Source organism: Bos indicus, chromosome 23 (assembly GCF_029378745.1).
Source record: "Bos indicus isolate NIAB-ARS_2022 breed Sahiwal x Tharparkar chromosome 23, NIAB-ARS_B.indTharparkar_mat_pri_1.0, whole genome shotgun sequence".
Lineage (NCBI taxonomy): Eukaryota > Metazoa > Chordata > Mammalia > Artiodactyla > Bovidae > Bos > Bos indicus.
Genome location: NC_091782.1, coordinates 28703205 through 28720586, shown reverse-complemented (window position 1 = coordinate 28720586; position 17382 = coordinate 28703205). Strand labels below are relative to the sequence as shown.

At 50.7% G+C, this 17382-nt stretch overlaps 1 protein-coding gene across 2 annotated transcripts; it reads left to right on the top strand.

Moving 5' to 3' along the window:
* Positions 1 to 5917: 5917 nt before the first annotated feature.
* On the top strand, positions 5918 to 13823 carry LOC139178990 (MHC class I polypeptide-related sequence B-like). 2 transcript variants are annotated; one of them, XM_070778230.1, is made up of 6 exons: positions 5918 to 6079; positions 8685 to 8945; positions 9198 to 9482; positions 10064 to 10342; positions 10467 to 10595; positions 12786 to 13823. In XM_070778230.1, the coding sequence occupies exons 1-6, from the start codon at positions 6010 to 6012 to the stop codon at positions 12896 to 12898; spliced, it is 1137 nt and encodes a 378-aa protein (XP_070634331.1). In that variant the 5' UTR covers positions 5918 to 6009; the 3' UTR covers positions 12899 to 13823. The 2 variants fall into 2 exon arrangements, with proteins under 2 accessions (XP_070634331.1, XP_070634330.1); XM_070778229.1 differs by lacking the exon at positions 5918 to 6079 and having other exon boundaries at positions 7329 to 8945.
* Positions 13824 to 17382: the final 3559 nt, after the last annotated feature.

The window sequence follows — 17382 nt, the reverse complement described above, 5'->3', positions numbered from 1 at the left end:
AAGATCAGTTCCTGGCTTCCTGTTTCCGGTTCTTATTTAGAGTCAAAGCAAATTAATTTCAAAATATTCAAAGATGAAATCAACACCCACAATGTCACTGAATAAATGTAAAATCCTCAGGAATTCAAGGAGATTCTACTTTTGCCCCAGCTACTGTGGGTAGCTGAAAATCCAGGGTCCTTTCTGAGGCTCCCAGGATGTAGGGGCTACTGAGCTATAGCCCTAAACAGAGTTATCCTTTCTACCTAACACATCCCACAAAGAATTATAGCCAGCTTCAGAGATCTCATCTGAACTAGGATTTTGGTTTTCTGGTGTTGGTTCTGTTTTAAGCATTTGTGTGGGCTTAAAGTGTCACAAAGATTTTCTCTTAATGATATTTCTTTGAGGGAATTTGACATTCACCCTAGGTGGCTCTGGGACTTCTCTGGTGGTTCAGTGGTGAAGAACCCACTCACCACTGCAGGAGACCCAGGTGCGATCCATGGTTTGGGAAGATCCCATGGAGAAGGAAATGGTAACCCACTTCAGTATCCTTGTCTGGAAAATCTCATGAACAGAGGAACCTGACAGGCTACTGTCCATGGGGTCGCAAAGAGCTGCACACAACTTAGCGACTAAACAACAGCAGTTCTACATCTTCATCGTGGTAATGGTCACATGGGCATGTAAATTGCCAGAACTCAGCCAGCTCTATGTTTCAAACAGGTGTTTTATGTAAAGTATGTACTTTCAAAGTTCATTTTTAACATATAAATCTCTTTGGAATGAGTCCTTTGGTTAGGTAAACAAAAGAAATAAGACACCTTGTCTTTTTGCTGAGAGCTATGCCTTGGACATCTGGAGGGAGAGACTGGGCAATTTACTCCCCAGTGGTTAGGCAGGAACAAAAACAGCCGTCTACTTATGCATTTAGACAGAGATCAAACAGTTATGGCAAACTTTGAATAAAAGACAGATCTAGATAAAGAATAAATATGTTAGAAATCATAAAATTACACTGTTAAAAATTCATCTCCCCTGTAGCTTTTTTCTCCCTTTCTCTTATCTTTTTCAACCTTTTCCCCCTTCCCTCCCTCCTTTTCCACTCTCACCTTTACAGTTTATCCCCCCATTTTCAAGCACACGTCACTCATCTGGGACTGGTCAAGGACCAAAGCCCAAGTCGGAGCTCACACTGGCATTTTGCCAGCATCTGCACGGCTCTGCAGCTATTGTATCATTTCACGAAGGCACCCTGGTCTTTTTTTTTTTTGGTAATTTTTTTTTTCTTTTTTTTTTTTCACCCTGGTCTTTGAAGAAAGTCACACTGGGTCTAGTATGTATGTTTTCCTGGATCCTCAGTTTTTGCTTTCCTCTGGGGTGGGCGGACGGGATTCGAAGGCCAGCTCCGCGGCGGGCGCTTTCCTTCCAGAGGCGACGCGAGGCGCTAGGGAATGTACTTGGATCCTACAATTCAAGAGCGACCTCGTGGGCTCAGGGCTCGGAAAAGTATCTCCCTATTCAGAATCGACCCAGAGGGTGCTTGAAATAAGTCGGGTTCCGGGATCTCCCTTCGGACCTACGACTGGAAATTTCCGCGGATCCGGGCAGATCTGCGTTTTCACAGCCTGCAGCCTGCAGATGTTGAGCAGTTTGAGAACCGGAAACCTAAGGCAGCTCACTCCTCCCAAACCTGCCCATAAATTCCTTCATTCTGCCTTTTTTTTTTTTTTTAAATCCACGAACAGCGTTTCTTCCCTTTAAACCAGAGTTGAGGGGAGGGGTGACCTTCTGAGGGTTCGCCGAGCTCCGCCCTGGATTATGTAAACTCCCAACTCTCGGATCGTTTTCTGTTTCCTTTCCCAACCCTGTAGTGGTACCAGAGATCAGCGGAGAGAAGGAGGCCCGTGTGCCGGTGAGTCCAGGGGTACAAAAGGAAGAATGGAGAAAAAGTAGTTTATAGAGTAAAGCAGGGGAGTCTGGAGGCCCGGTGGGCGGAGGAAAAGCACTTGGTACACCGGACTAGCTGCTACGTGTGATGGGGGAAGAGGCGGCCACGGCTAAATGCAGGCGAGCACACCCGACTAGCTGCTACGTGTGATGGGGGAGGAGGCGGCCACGGCTAAATCCAGGCGAGCCCCCCAAATCTGGAGTCTTACTTCCCACGGAGAGTAGTTGGCTTTATCTCTCATTACAATCATCCCGAAATGCTGGGAAACAAACGTAGCATGTTAACCTTAGTATGAAAAGTCTTGAGGGGAGAGAGAGAGGGTTCACCTAAGTGAACCAGTTTGTTGGAGCAGCCACACCCATTAAGTCTTGGAAGGAAGACTGACTTGGAGGAAAGGGCTTGTCTAGCTGTCAGGAGAGCTGGCTTCCCATCTGCCTGTCTATACCTTCACTACTTATTTCTTTCTTTCTGGTTGCTCTGAGTCTTTGTTGCTGCGCAGGGGGCTTCTCTAGTTGCCAGGAGCCTGTCTAGAGCTGGGAGGCGGGGTTCAGTAGTTGTGAACCAGTGCAGTTGCTCAGTCCTGTCCGACTCTTTGGGACCCCGTGGACTGTAGCCTACCAGGCTTCTCCATCCATAGAATTTTCCAGGCAAGAGTACTGGAGTGGGTTGCCATTTCCTTCTTCAGGGGATCTTCCCGACCCAGGACTCGAACCCAGGTCCCCTGCATTACAACAGAGGCTTTACTGTCTGAGCCACCAGGGAAGCCCAGTTGTGGTACAGGGGCTCAGTTGCCGCCGCCCCCCCCCCCCCCCCCCCCCCCCGGGCATGTGGAATCTTCCCAGACCAAGGATGGAACCCATGTTCCCTGCATTGGGAGGCAGACTCCATCCACTCTACTACTCTGGGGGAGGTCCGCTTTCACTTGTGAGCTTTAGCAGTGAAAAAGAATCTCTCTGGGATGGGACAGGACCCAATCTCTGACCTGCTACATAAATTATGATGGTCAAAGTAATTAACAAAAATGATGTGAAATCTAAGAAATGTTAACACTTTCTGAGGCATGACATTTGGGTCCACAGCAAAAGTATTGCATAAGGATCTTAGTGGAATGGTTAGTAATGAGAGGCAGAGAACAACTTTTTAAAAGCATTTGCAGGGACACAAACACGAAATGAACACAGGTCCTGATCCCAGAGTGACTCATTGTCTAATGGGGGGGATGTATAAAATGATCAGATGGGGTTCAAGGCAGGGCACACTTTGTTCCATCAGGGAGGTTTCAACAAGGGCTAGACCAATTATTCTAAAACTGGAATCACTGAGGGGGCTTTAAAGGATAGGAAGCCTAGGCCCAACCCAAGGGATACTAATTCAGTTGGTTTTGGCCATGGCCTAGAGATACAGACAGTAAAAACTCTCCAGGTGGTTCTATAAGCAGTCAAGTTTGAGGACCATGGTGTACATATTCCAAAGACCAAAAGATGTGCTTTGGGGACATCTTTCAGTAGAAGAAGACTTTCAGGATGGCATTTCAGTAGAAGAAGACTTTCAGGATGGCATTATTGTTATATTTGAAATATAGTTCATATATCACTTAATTCACCCTTTTAAAGCAAACAGTTAAAGAAAGGAAAAAAAAAACATAAAAGCAAAAAACCAAAAAGCAAACAGGTAGTTTTTAGTATGATCCCAAGGTTGTGCCACCCCTACCACCATCTAATTGGGATGTTCTTTTAGGATGTGTTGTTCTGATGGGCTGGAAGGCAGAGGAGAGTAACCCATAGGAGAGTGATGTGTAAGCAGTGGCATCCTTATTGTCACAGAGAAATGGAATATGGTGCCACCTAGCTGGTTGTGGCAGCTTCCACTTAAGATGGAGTAGAGACGTTGTGTGTTAATCTGCAGGTGGGGCAGCTGTGGATGGCTTGGGACATTATGGTAATAACTGGGGACAGACCTGTGTTTAGGAAGCCTTTGCAGTTCTCTAGGCTGCGGTAGGTGAAAGCTTGGACTAAGGTAGCTGTTGTGGGATTGAAAAGGGGTTGGAGGAGCTGACTGTGAATCCATGAGAGGGAGGGGAAAGGGGATCAGAAGGGACCAAGCTGGAGATGCTTAAAGAGAACTAGGAGAGGCTGGTGTTCGGAGTTTGCTTGTAGTCCTGTTGGGTTTGAGGGGAGGATGGGCCCAGAGGTGCAGACATACTGAGGCAGCTTGAAAAGGGAATCTGGAGAGGCTGGTATTGGAGTGTATCATAGGGAGTCATCTCACTGAACCTGTGATTCCCCAGGGGCTGAACGAAGAGTCTCCTTGGGAGAATGCAGATACTTATAGGATGAGGCCACCAGAAGACACATAGCAGTCAGTCAGAGGAGGAGAAGGAGATTAGAGGGAGGGGATGTATGTATATTTATGGCTGATTCATGCTGTTGTACAGCAGAAACCAACCATTGTAAAGCAGGTGTCCTCCGATTAAAAATAAATTTTTTAAAAAATGAAAGAAGAGAGAGAGAAGGGTTTGGTCATTCATCTGGGGTAGTGACTTCTGAGAGGCAGAGTTGCTGAAATCTACAAATCTGGTCTCAGTAGACTTTTTGTTTGTTTTCTCAGCTGCAGTGATTCTTCCCTGTGGCACCTAGCTTGTTCCTTGCTTGGCTGGGCCTTCTTTCGTTGCAGAGGGTGAGGACTGCTCTCTAGTTGGGCTGAACGGGCTTCTCATTTAAGGTGACTTTCCCTTGTGGAGCAGGAGTTCTAGGGCACTCTGGCTTCAGTGATTGCAGCTCAAGGGTTGAGTTGTTGCTGTGCGCAGGCTTAGTTGCCCCGAGGCATGCAGATCTTCCCAGGCCAGGTATGGAACCCGTGTCCCCTGTTCTGGCAGGCGGATTCTTAACCACTGGACCACCGGGGAAGACCCTGGCTGGTCTCAGTAGACTTTCGCCAGTAACTCTGCTGTGCGAGGTGGAGGGAGGTGGAGGTGGGTTGGGTTGGAGGAGAAGTCGTGACTAAAGGAAGAGCCGGAAACATTGAGATGTCTCTAAAGCTCACCCTCTGTCTCACCTCCTTGGCTTTTCTAGCCTTCAGGCTTTTAAAATTACTGCAGATAGTGACTGCAGCCATGAAATTAAAAGAGGCTCAGTCCTTGGAAGGAAAGTTATGACCAATCTAGACAGCATATTAAAAAGCAGAGACATTACTTTGCCAACAAAGGTCTGTCTAGTCAAGGCTATGATTTTTCCAGTAGTCATGTATGGATGTAAGAGTTGGACTATAAAGAAAGCTGAGTGCCGAAGAAGAATTGATGCTTTTGAACTGTGGTGTTGGAGAAGACTCTTGAGAGTCCCTTGGACTGCAAGGAGATCCAACCAGTCCATCCTAAAGATCAGTCCTGGGTATTCATTGGAAAGACTGATGTTGAAGCTGAAACTCCAATACTTTGGCCACCTGATGTGAAGAGCTGACTCACTGGAAAAGACCCTGATGCTGGGAAAAATTGAGGGCAGGAGGAGAAGGGGACGACAGGGGATGAGAGCGTTGGATGGCATCACCGACTCAATGGACATGAGTTTGGGTAAGCTCCGGGAATTGGTGATGGACAGGGAAGACCCGTGCTGCTGTTCATGGGGTCGCAAAGAGTTGGACACGACTGAGCGACTGAACTGAACTGAGGAGCGGAAGTGAAGTGAAGTGAAGTCGCTCAGTCGTGTCCGACTCTTTGCGACCCCATGGACAGTAGCCCATCAGGCTCCGCCATCCATGGGATTTTCCAGGCAAGAATACTGGAGTATTCTTTTCCTTATCTAGGGGATCTTCCCAACCCAGGGATCGAACCCAGGTCTCCTCATTGCAGAAAGATGCTTTTACCGTCTGAGCCACCAGGGAAGCCGGTAAGAGACGGGCTAACCAAGCAGAGGGGCCGGGGCGGGGCGGGGCGGGCCCTGGCGGGCGGGGCTAGGGCACCGGCGTGGTGAATAGATTTGTCCGCCCGACTTGCCCACAGCTCAGTTCTCCGCCGCGGTTCCTCGGGTCCGCCAGCTTTCCTTCGGTCCCGGAGCCTCTGGCGGGCAGACAAGATCTGGGCCATGGGGCTGTCTCGTGTCTGGCTGTTTCTAGACGGCCTTGCCTTTTTTGTGCTCCTGGGTAACGCCGCCGGTGAGTGAGGTTCATTGAGGTCTCAGTCTGGACGGAGTCCGGGCTGGGTCAGGGGTTCGGGTGGTTAGTATTCGAGGGGATTCGGTGAGCGTCGCGGGGATCGTCTCAATTGCGGCTGGGGGTGAGCGAATAGAGGAGTTGGGGGTGGGGGTGGGAGGAAGGTGGGGGGCGGGGAGGTGAAAGGTCTAGGAGCGGCCGGGAGCTTCACACGGCGTGTGGCGAGCACTGCATCCCGCGTTTCAGTCTCTTTCCAGTTCCTAGCCTCTGCTCTCCCTGCCCCACCTGCCCTCCCCGGTGTCCTCATCACCTGCCTCAGTCCTCAGATTCTCCTGATTGGCAAGGCAGCCTGGTCCCCACTCCGCTCCCTGCCGCTTCCCGCCCCGCCACCGCCCCGCCCTGTTGCTCTCTTGAATGGCGTTTTTTCCAGGTCCCAGGCTCAGGCGATCACTTCTTAGCCGTCTGTGGGGCGCCCTCTTATGCCCCTGAAAGCTGTCCTCTCCTATTCTTAGCTCTGCGGTCTCTTCTCATTTCTGGACGCCGGAAACGAGGAGTTTCCAGGTTGGCGGCGCTCAGGGGTCCTCAGCCCCGAGAGTTAGGGCTCTTTTTCTAGTGACCAGGGCCTCTGGGAAGGGGCAAGCTGGATCCACACTCTTCCTACTGCTATGGGCACTGTGGCGGCTCCTGAATCACTGACGGAGGTTAGGTCTGAGGGCTTTGGGACCAAAGGATTCTTCCTGCGATTTCCGTGGTCCCCCCTCCCCCACTAACGTGAACTCTAATTTTCCGCTGTGCCTGTGGTCCCACAACTGAATCTCTCCTTACCTCCTCCCTTGCTGGCCCTCGAGCCCCCTCAGGATTTGCCCTCCCTCCTCGGTGCTGCCCCCTCCCCTCCCTGCTGCCCCCTCCTCTCTACCGCTCTCTGATCTCTTCCTAGGGCGTCCCCACCCTCATCCCTTTTCCCACTACAGGTCCCTCCCCTCCCCTCATGGGTCTTTTCCTGCGAGGATCGGTCACCTGCAAGGCTCCTTCCTCCCCTCAGCTTTCACTAGCCTTACTTTTCTTGGGATGACTTTTACCCATGAATTTTCCTCTCCAGCCTCTGCGCTATTTCATCACCAGGGGGAGCTCTCATGCCAATGATCCCTGGGCCTTGAGCACAGTGCCCAGCCCCTGGGGGAGGACCTGTCCCCCACTTGACACCCACCCTCTACCTCCGCCCCCCTCCCCCGTGTAGGCACCTGCTCTTGGCCCTCATCCAAGGGGAGCCTTTCCCCCAACACGGCCCCTCCCCACTCCTGCATCCTAAACCTCACCCTCTGGATTCCTCCACTCCCCGGGCCTCAGGTGCTGGAGTCCTCTTGCCCTGGTCCGTCTGCAGTTCCCCCCATGACACCTTGCCCTGCTCCCACCCTTGTCCGACTGCCTTGGGCCCTCACCAAGTTCTCATCAATCACAGGCCCCATGGTGCCCAGAATCTCCACCTCACTCTCATCCTCCCTCACCCAGGGCGTCCCTCCTCTTCTGTCTTTACCTTAACCCAAGGCGGGGGGTCACCCCTGAGCCATGCTCACCCCTTGCCCCTCAATCCCAGGCCCTCACCACGTCTTCTCTGCAGTCTCTTCCCTTCCCCCACAGTAGGAATACTGCCCGTGGTCCACTGCCCACCTCCTTAGCCTTCATCACCCTCTCTTTGGTTCCACGACCCCAGTGGACTCTCACTATGTCAATCTTGTATCCGAAATCCTTGTTTGTGCCACTTGGTCAGCAGGCTTTTCCTACAGGGAGTCTTCTCCCAGGCCCCCACCCCCTGCTTGCTGGCTGCCTGACCTGAACCCTCTGTGGAGGTGTGACCTCACTCCCTCCAACCCCTCCCACCATGTAGGTGCTTCCCAGTGTGCACCTTGGCTTTCAGTTCTGTCTTCCCTTGCCACTCCGATATTTTAATTCTCCATGACCCTTATGCTCATGGCACTGCCTCCTCTCCCAGGGGACACTGGCAGGTGCAGCCACCTCCCCACCTGGGGCCTCACCATGCCTCTTTGCACTCTGCGCCCAGACCCACTCCTTCACCTCCCCCAGGTTACTGGCCCACCTTCATCTCTCTTGGGGCCACAGCCCAGCCCCTCAGGCCCCTCTGCCTCCTGCCTCACCCTCCCTGGAGCCCGCCTTGTCCATCATGAGCCTGCACCAGGGGCAGCAGCCCTCGCTCTCCATCTCACCTGGCCCCCCTCTGACCAGGGATCCCTCTGGTCCTGGGTCTGACACTGCCCTCCCCTCCCTCTGACTCCACCTCCCCTCACCCTGCTCTTCCTGCCTCTCCCCTTGCCCTCCTGCCTGGACCCTTAGGGAGCCGGTGCCTCCCTGTCCTGACACTTGTCCTACACGTGTGTCCATCTCCACCCTCCCCCTCCACTCTTCCATTCCCCTCTCCCTCCTTCTCTTTCCCATTTTCCCGTATGGAAATCCTCATTCTGGTCCCTTGTACACATGCATGTTCTGCATCCTCAGCACCTGGAGCAGGTCAGGACACAGAACTGGTCTGTTAAATATCTGATGTGCACTTGTCTCCAGAAAGCAGCTTCATCTGTGGTTCCTCCTTCCCCAGGATCCCACAGTCTTTTATACAACATGACTGTGCTTTCCCAGGATGGCTTTGCGCAGTCCAGGTTTTTTGCTGAGGGATACTTGGATGGTCAGGCCTTCCTGCACTATGATCACAAAAAAGGCAGGGCAGAGCCCAGGGGACGGTGGGCTGAAAAACTGGCAGCTGAGACGTGGGAGACAGAGTCCACGGTCTTGAATGCGACCCTGAAGGAACTCAGAAAACTTCTAGCAGAAATCCTGCCCCTGCAGGAGGAGAAAGGAGGTGAGAGTACAGAGGGGGCAAGAGTGCTGTGGGCCATTTTCCGGGAAGGTCTGCGGCCCAGAGCATGGGCCTCTTTCCTCTGAATTTGGGGGTGGGGATGAGGAAGTGGGGTCTGTGAGTCCAGCAGCACAGGGAAGACATGGAGGGGAGCAGGGGGGAGCCCTCTCTCTATCTGCACTTTCTCACTTGGGTGCAAGGACAGAGGCCCTGGGGACCAGAGGAATCACTGATGGCGGGGTGGGGATCGGGCAGGCTTACATTCCCTACAGGAGACCGTGGGCTGTAATATCAGTGAAGACAGCCACCCCCGGGGCTTCCGCCTTCTGTACTTCAATGAGAAGCTCCTCCTCTCCTGTTACCCGGAGCCCCTCGGATGTGCCCTGCTCCAACCCTCTGCTCAAACCTTGGCCATGGAAATGAAGCCTTGGGACACAGACGGCTTTCTAAGCAAGCCTTACCAGGCCCACGTGCAGGGAGAACTTTGTGGGAGACTACAGGCCTACCTGGAATCCTGGACGGGCTTCATGGAGAGGACAGGTACTGACGCTGGGCCAGGCCCTTCCTCTGCCCCTGTTCTTAAAGTCTCCCATCCCGACTTGCCCACGGAGACCCTCCCTGTCCTCTGGGCACATATGTGCTCTGTTGGTGTGGTGTCCTGGGGTTTATTTCCTGTTCTGTTAAATCCACTGTAGAAAGATGGGTGGGTGGCGGGGCATGAACTGCCCCTGTGACAATCGTCCAGGGGATCAGCGGGTCCTCTGACAGAAACTGTACGAGGGGAGGTAGGTGTCAGGCAGCAGAGGAGGGCCTTAGATGGGGGTGGGCCTCTGGCTCCCAGACTGCCTGATCCAGAAAATTCCCTCTAATCCCCAGGAGCCCACCCTTCACAGCCCCCTCCCCAGCATCAACAGTGGTCCCAAGAGAGTGAGGCCCATCCCACCCCCGCCCCCTTCCCGCCAGAGGACTTGGGCCCCAGGGCAGAACTTGGAGCAGGCCTGGGGGGATGAGGGCTCAGCCAGAGGTGGACAGTGAGGAGGAGCAGCTCTGTGCGCTCTGTCTTCCTTGAGAGAGCACGGCTTGGCCGAAGGCCTCACTGGCTCTGTGCTTTCTCCCCACAGAGCCCCCAGCGGTGAATGTGACCTGCAGAAAGGACTCAGAGGGCATGGTCTACCTCACATGCAAGGCTTTTGGCTTCTTTCCCCGCATTATCTCAGTGGTCTGGTTTCGGGACGAAGAACCCATGAGCCGGGATGCCCAGGAGTTTGGGGATGTCCTGCGTGATGGGAATGGGACCTACTACACCTGGGTGACCATAAGAATTCCCCAAGGAGAGGAGCAGCGGGTCAAGTGCATTGTGGAACACAGCGGAAATCACAGCACACACCTCCCACCCTTGGGTGAGACTGGGGTGAGCCTGGAGGCAGTTGTGACCCTGGGAGGGTCAGAGGCCAGGGTCAGGGAGAGGAGAGCAGGCTGTGGCTCTGGGGTGCCCGGGTTGAATATAATAAGGTCCTTTTTCAGGAAAGACCCTGGCGCACCAGAGCTTATGGTGGATCGTGAGCATTCCTGTTGCTGTTGTTGTTATCATCGGATTTTGTGTCTATTGTTATATTAAGAAGAAGAACACAGCATCAGCTACAGGGAGGCCAGGTGAGAAATCTGGGCAGGGGGTGCTCTGCGTGAGATTCGGCAGCGATGAGGATTTCAGCTCCCTGCTCTGTTCGGAGCTCTCTTTGTGTTCTGTCAGGCTCACCGGGGCTTGTCTGGGGAGCATGTGTAGGATTATGTGCTGGTTGGGAGGGTCTAGGTGATCCAGGAATCAGAGAGAACCTTTAGTAAAGTGTCTGTACCTGGTGAGGAGGGGATAAAAACTGAAGAGGAATTCAGAGGAAAGGTGACGATCTAAGTGCCTGTCTGCATTTCTCCCCCCTGGGTTTTCAGTCATTATTAAGAATCCAAGTGAAAGCATCATAAGGCTCAAACTAGGGGTCAGTGGATGGTCAGAGCCCTGCCTGTAATGTCCCCTGGCCAGGCCCCACTTGGAGATGTCTTGCAGCCTTCCAAATTCCTCCTCCATGAACTAGCTTCTGAGTTCAGTTTCTGCTGGGTCACCCCCAGCCTGCACCTTTCTCAAGTTCCCATCAAGTGCCCCCATGCTAGCTGGGCTCTCCTTCCCCATAATATGGAGGACTAGTAGACAAACCTTGACCATTTGAAGAGAGGAGACCAGTCAATCCTCAGGCAACTGGGGTCACTGATTTTATCCTGTCTCCAGGTTTTTCCTATCTAGCCCCTTGGGATACTCTTTAGGGCAGGGCAGTGGGTCTGCTCTCTGTGGCCTCACCCTGCCCCCGAGTCAGTTCCCTTGCTCATGGTGGTCACTGCCTTGGAGATGTGGAGGAAGGGATGGGCTCTTTGACTACTTCCCCATAATCAAGTGGGTTGAGGGGAGAGGAAAAGAGAAGCAGAGCTTTGTGCGTGGCAAAGAGCAAAGGCAGAACGTGGAACAGTAAAAAGGTGGCAGAGACTCGGCTCCTTCTGTCGAGACCGCCTCTTCTGTGTCAGGTGCTTGTTGGGGGCATGGTTTCTTATCCCCAAACCTAATTCCCTTATCAGTTGGCCTTCGGCCTGGGCATATAGGGGTGGTTAGTTCTCACAGCAGCAGACTCTCTCCATGTAGCACCCAGAGCAGGGACCCAGCAGATCTGTAGTTTCTCCTGTTCTTATCTGGGAACATCAGTTCTGGTGCCTCTGGGGCAGAAATGGTTGTCTTGTATGTATTGGGGCATTTGCTGGGAAAACTCTGAAAATCATGCGCTAATTTCTCAAAATCACTTTTGAAGTTTTTAGTGTTCAATAAAATTGTTTATGATTTCAGGTGGCAAACCTTAATAGCATTTCCATGCATATTGAATGAAACAGGAATTCAAATGGGGCGCTCCCGCTGGGAGGTGGAGTGTGGGATGGCAGTCCCAGGATGCAGAGGGGGCCAGGTACAGCCTCATTCTGGGGAAATTCTCAAGAACCCCAATCCACATTGAAAAGCAGATCCCCTGCAGGTAGTGAGGGTGAGTCCTGGTTGACTCCCTGGCTGAGCAATGCAGGAGGGCCCGCTCTGCCTCAGCCCAGCCCAGCACCTGGAGTGGAGCTGGGATTCCCCGGAAGGAGCAGGAAAGGCCAAGTGCAGCCTAGGGGCCTGGGCCGAGAGTGAGGGTTGGGGCGAGGCCAGGGGTGCTCCAGGGTCCGGTCAGGGGGAGAGTCCGTGGCAGTCCAGTGTTTCTAGACAGGGCTGCTGTCCCCTGGGCCTCTGGATGGGCTTTCCAGTTCAGAGCTGCTGGCACAGGGCTGGAGGGGAGGGGTGGGGCTGCAGGAGGTGGAGGTCAGGGTTGAGGTGGAGCCAAGCCGCGGGGCAGGTGCTTGTGCGGTGAGGAGGCCGAGAGCTGAGGACAGAAAGGAACTGTGTGTGTGTCCACTCCTGGGCTAGAGGAACATGGAGCTGGGTCCTGTCTGTGAGGGAGCCTCGTGTTGCATTAGAGAATGGATCTGGGTTCAAGGCAGAAAGGCCTTGGGTTTTCGCTCTGGATCTTGTCCTTGTGTCCTGCGACTTCTGTCCCTGTCGTGGAGGGTGGTGGCAGCAGGGACAGGTGATGATGTGGATGGAGTCAGGGGAGGAGTCCAGCAAGAGCTGGGAAAAAGGAGGCAAAAAAGAACAGGTGTGTCTTCCCTCAGAGGAAGGCAGAATCTGACTTTGAAGCAACTGAAGGAGAATCTCTGAGGAAATGAAAAGCATTATTCTGCACCCAGTTGGTCAGTGATCTATTGGTTTTTCTTTTTCCCCAGAGCCTATTAGACTACAAGACCTGGATCAATGCCAGACGGAACCAACTGATCATAATGGCCTCACACACCCAGAATTTCAGTCCTCGTGTCAGACTCCAGCTCCATCAGTTTAACAGGGGAAGCTTAGAATCTGCCCCCAGGAGGCCTGAATTCAGTTCCTAGTTCTGGTCTTAATAGCAGTTCTTCTTTTTTGTGTGTTCTGTTATTTATCTTATTATTTTTTAATTATTTTTATTTTATGTTTTATTTTTAACTGGAGAATACTTGCATTATACTGTATTGGTTTCTGCCATACAGCACTGTGAATGAGCCATAAGTGTACATGTATCTCCTCCCTCTGGAACTTCCCTCCCACCTCCCCCATCCCACCCCTCTAGGTCACTGAGCACCAGGATGAGTACGTCGTTAGGTCCTGTTCCCTCCCTGCCTGGTGCACAGTAAGGCAATGGGAAGAGTGAACTCATTCCATATCTGTGTATCTGAATGGGATGATATATTGTTTCATGGTTTCATTCAAGGTTAACATCATTCACGCAGTTTGCATGCATGTTTCGAGTGTTCTTGCATTTTAGTAAACTCTCAGGTGTCATTTGTTGCACTCAGCTCTCATTAAGCATAAACTTTCATCCTCATTCATTTTCTTATGTGATTATTTAATCAAAGGCACACTTGTCTGTAAATTAAGAAGTCAAATATCTGTGCATGATTTCTCATGATACAGACTCTTATTATAATCCTGATTCTTCTCAATTTCTGCTTTCCGGTTGGTGACCACTTTGAATACTTTTTAGCTGATTCTTTTGGCTTTTGTTTCCAAATCTCTAACCACGATGCCTTGTTAGAACTGCTACTTGATTTTCTGTCACAGCCACTGTCTGCCGCATCACACAGTGGCTGATGCAACAGTTGATAGTCATGCTTTCACACTTCCCATTCCTTCAGCTCCCACTTTATTTACATATTGATCATACTTAGTTCATTCAGCTTTTTCTTTTCCATGACTAATACACTTGTCAATTAAAAAGATGCTCAACTTAAGACTTGTGAGTTAAGTTTTATTTGGGGCAAAATGAGGACTGAAGCCTGGGAGACAGCACCTCAGATAGCTCTGAGAAACACCTCCACAGAGGTAAGGAGGGAAGGTCAGTATATATGATTTTGGTGAAGGGGGGAGTTCAGTGCAATCAAGCTTATCTTCCAAAGCTTTTCTGCTAGTCACAAGGAGCTGATCTCACCGTGAAAGGATTTAATGCTTTTCTACATAGGAGGAAGTGAAGCGAACCAAAGGACTGGAAAAAGTCAGTTTTCATTCCAATCCCTAAGAAGGGCAATGCCAAAGAATCTTTAAACTACCATACAATTGTACTCATTTCACATGCTAGCAAAATTAGGCTCAGAATTCTTCAAGCTAGGCGTCAGCAGTATGTAAACTGAGAACTTCCAGATGTACAAGTTGGGTTTAGAAAAGGCAGAGGAACCAGAGATCAAATTGCCAGCATTTGTTGGATCACAGAGAAAGCAAGGGAATTGCAGAAAAACACTTACTTCAGCTTCATTGACTATGCTTAAGCCTTTTACTGTGTGGATCACTACAAACTGTTGAATGGTCTTAAAGAAATGGGAATACCAGACCACCTTACTTGTCTCCTGAAAACCTGTATGCAGGTCAAGAAGCAACAGGTAGAACCAGACACGGAACTACGGACTGGTTTAAAATTGAGAAAGGAGTATAATAAGGCTGTACATTGCACCCTGCTTATTTAACTGATATGCAGAATACATCAGGCAAAATGCCAGGCTGGATGAATCACAAGTTGGAATCAAGATTGCCAGGAGAAATACATATCAACAACCTCAGATAAGAACATGATACCACTTTAATGGCAGAAAGGGAAGAACTGAAGAGCCTCTTGATGAGGCTTTGTTTTTGCTGATTATGTTCTATGAAGCTCTCAAGAACTCAGCTCTAATGATTCCCCTGTTTGCATGACTGACTCAAGAAGCCTGGATACTTTGGATATTCCATCAGTTTTTCCTTTTTTTGGAAATGTCGTCCAGGACCCTGCTGACATGCTCCCACCTGGTCTGGATTCTTCTGCATCTGGAGCACAGCCATCCTCCGAGGATCTCCCTCCACCACCATCTGGGCAGCACTTTAAAGTGCTGTGGATACTGCATAGCACAGGGAACTCTACCCAGCACTCTCAAATGGCATATATGTGGAAAGAATCTAGAAAAGACTGAATATATTTCAAGCTGATTCACTGTATTGTACAGCAGAAAGTGACACAGCACTGTAAATCAATTACACTCCAATGAAAACAAACAAACAAGTAAGCAAGCAGATGTCTACCCCGGATGGCATTTATTAGTCACTTGTTCTTTCAGCCAAACCCAAGTGCCTGCATTGTACCAGGTCAAGTTCCAGTTCCAGATCTTTGCTCTAACAATCGAAATTTGACATTCTTGTCCATCCCTCTCTCCCCCTCACCTGATTAGGAGCATTTCCACATTAGGAGACTTCCACACACAAAGAGTCTTGGTAGGAGGCAGAGACCACCTTCCTCCATTAAAGAAGAAAACGCACTCTCCCAAATATTCTTGCCAGAGCACACAGCATGATGCTGAGGTCCCAGCACTCAGGTGACCACGTGCCAGACACTACTCAGGACGTTGTGACACAGAGAAGCTGGAACTATGCAGGATGCATCTGACAAGGGTGTTGAGAGTGGGAGTCACACCACCTCCAGTTGTCAGGAGCCTCAGTGATGGCCGTCCTCAGCATGGGGTCCACGCCCAGCACGAGGGGCTCACTGTGAGCAGTGACGCTGTGCCCCAGCAGGGCCGAAAGTTCCTTTGTGGGACCTGGCCTGGAGTGGACACTGGATCCTGTCCCCGTGGAGCCATATATATATAGTACTGTATGTCTAACTTTATTTGGATCCCAGGGTTAGCTCCAAGAATAAGTGAGCAGAACTCAACCTGGAGAATAGTTTCAGAGAGCAAGGATTTCATTACGCTGAACTGTGAACTACTGCCTAAGTCTTCAGGTGGAATAAAAACTACATTATTTCTCAACATCACACCTCATAATTGACAATATGAATTGTCAATATAAATTCCCTTTTCTTTCTGAAGAAAAAAAATGCTTTTAAATGTGGATATAAGACTGATCTCTGGCCACTTGATGTCATATACCTCAGGGGTTCCTAAATTGGCTGATCATTGAATTGCTTGTGGGGCTTCTTATGAAATGCTCAGCCTCTCACCAGAACCACCTTCTCAGAGTATTAGGACAAGACCAAGGATTGCTTCTTTAACAACCTCTGTGTGTGAGGCTGATACACAGCATGTGGGACTCCTGGTCTACGTACATTCCTGCTACTAAAAGTGTGATCTGAAGACCAACAGCATCAGCACCAACCTTATTACAAATGCAGATTCTCAGGCTCTACTCCCGACTGTCTAGATCTAATGCGGATCCAGGGGAGCACCAGCATCCCCACCCTGGACACCGAACTAATCCTACAGGCTCCTCCACTGCATCGCTCACCCTTCACCTCCTGATTCTGCTCAGCAGTTAGACTGATGCTTCTAACGAGCAGTCACACCAGGTCATCTTCTAGTCAAACCATCTTATGAGTCCACATCTTTCACAGACATCAGACACCTTCTAATATCCTGGAGGCCCACATGATCTGGCCAGACACTGATCTCATGTCAATTCCTCGCTCCTCCAGCCACACCTGCCTCCTGGCTCTTCCTTGAACACACACACACTCTCCTGCCCTCCTGCATTTGCACTGGAGGCTCCTCTGCCTGGAGAGAACTACCCCTAGACATGTTTGTGGACATTCTTTCATGTCCTTCACATCTTTACTCAAAGATCATCTCCTCAACAAGGCCTACACTGACCCTAGTAAAACAGCCACATTCCCTGTACCTACACACTTATACTCTGGGTCACCTTCCTCAGAGCACTTGCCAATCTCTAGGCAGACACTTCCCTCACTTATTAGGCTCACTCTGCCGCCCTCACCAGAACACACTGCACGAGGCCAACAAAGGGTGTCTGTTGTTAGTTTACTGAGGTTTCACAGATGCAAAAAGAGCATCATCTATCAGACACACAACAAATACCAGCTGAAGAAACGATCAGTGTAGACGCCTCTGTATTCTATCTTCATTAATGTGGACTCAGGCCACTTGCTCTCTCTCGGCAGCTACAGCACCTCATCCATTCACACTGACATCAGTGCTGCCTGTGCTTTCCCCACAACAGCTGATCAGCCCTCCCTTCCACACCGACCAGTCTGCACTCTACACACTATGATATTTTCTCTTCAGAAAAGATCCCAGGCAGACAGGTCGCATATTCCTCTTGCTGTGACTATTAGGCACTGCTTTTTAAATCCAGGAATTTGGATTGGAAGAGGTCTGCAGTCTCCCCACCTCCTCACGTTATGCTAATAGGAGCATAGACACATTCACACGCAGCTGCAGAAAGAGGGGTCTGGGGATCTGACGTCACAAATTTGGACCAAGTATCACTCAGTCCTCACGAGGCAGTTGTCTCACACTGTGAGAGAAAAGAATC

What these genes read in the sequence shown, in the direction of transcription:
- LOC139178990 (XM_070778229.1), top strand. Translation starts at nt 8,567, where the DNA reads ATGCATGTTCTGCATCCTCAGCACCTGGAGCAGGTCAGGACACAGAAC. An exon ending in CCTGCAGGAGGAGAAAGGAG is followed by an intron (nt 8,946 to 9,197) that starts GTGAGAGTACAG and finishes GGGATCGGGCAG; the next exon opens with GCTTACATTCCCTACAGGAG. An exon ending in GGGCTTCATGGAGAGGACAG is followed by an intron (nt 9,483 to 10,063) that starts GTACTGACGCTG and finishes TTCTCCCCACAG; the next exon opens with AGCCCCCAGCGGTGAATGTG.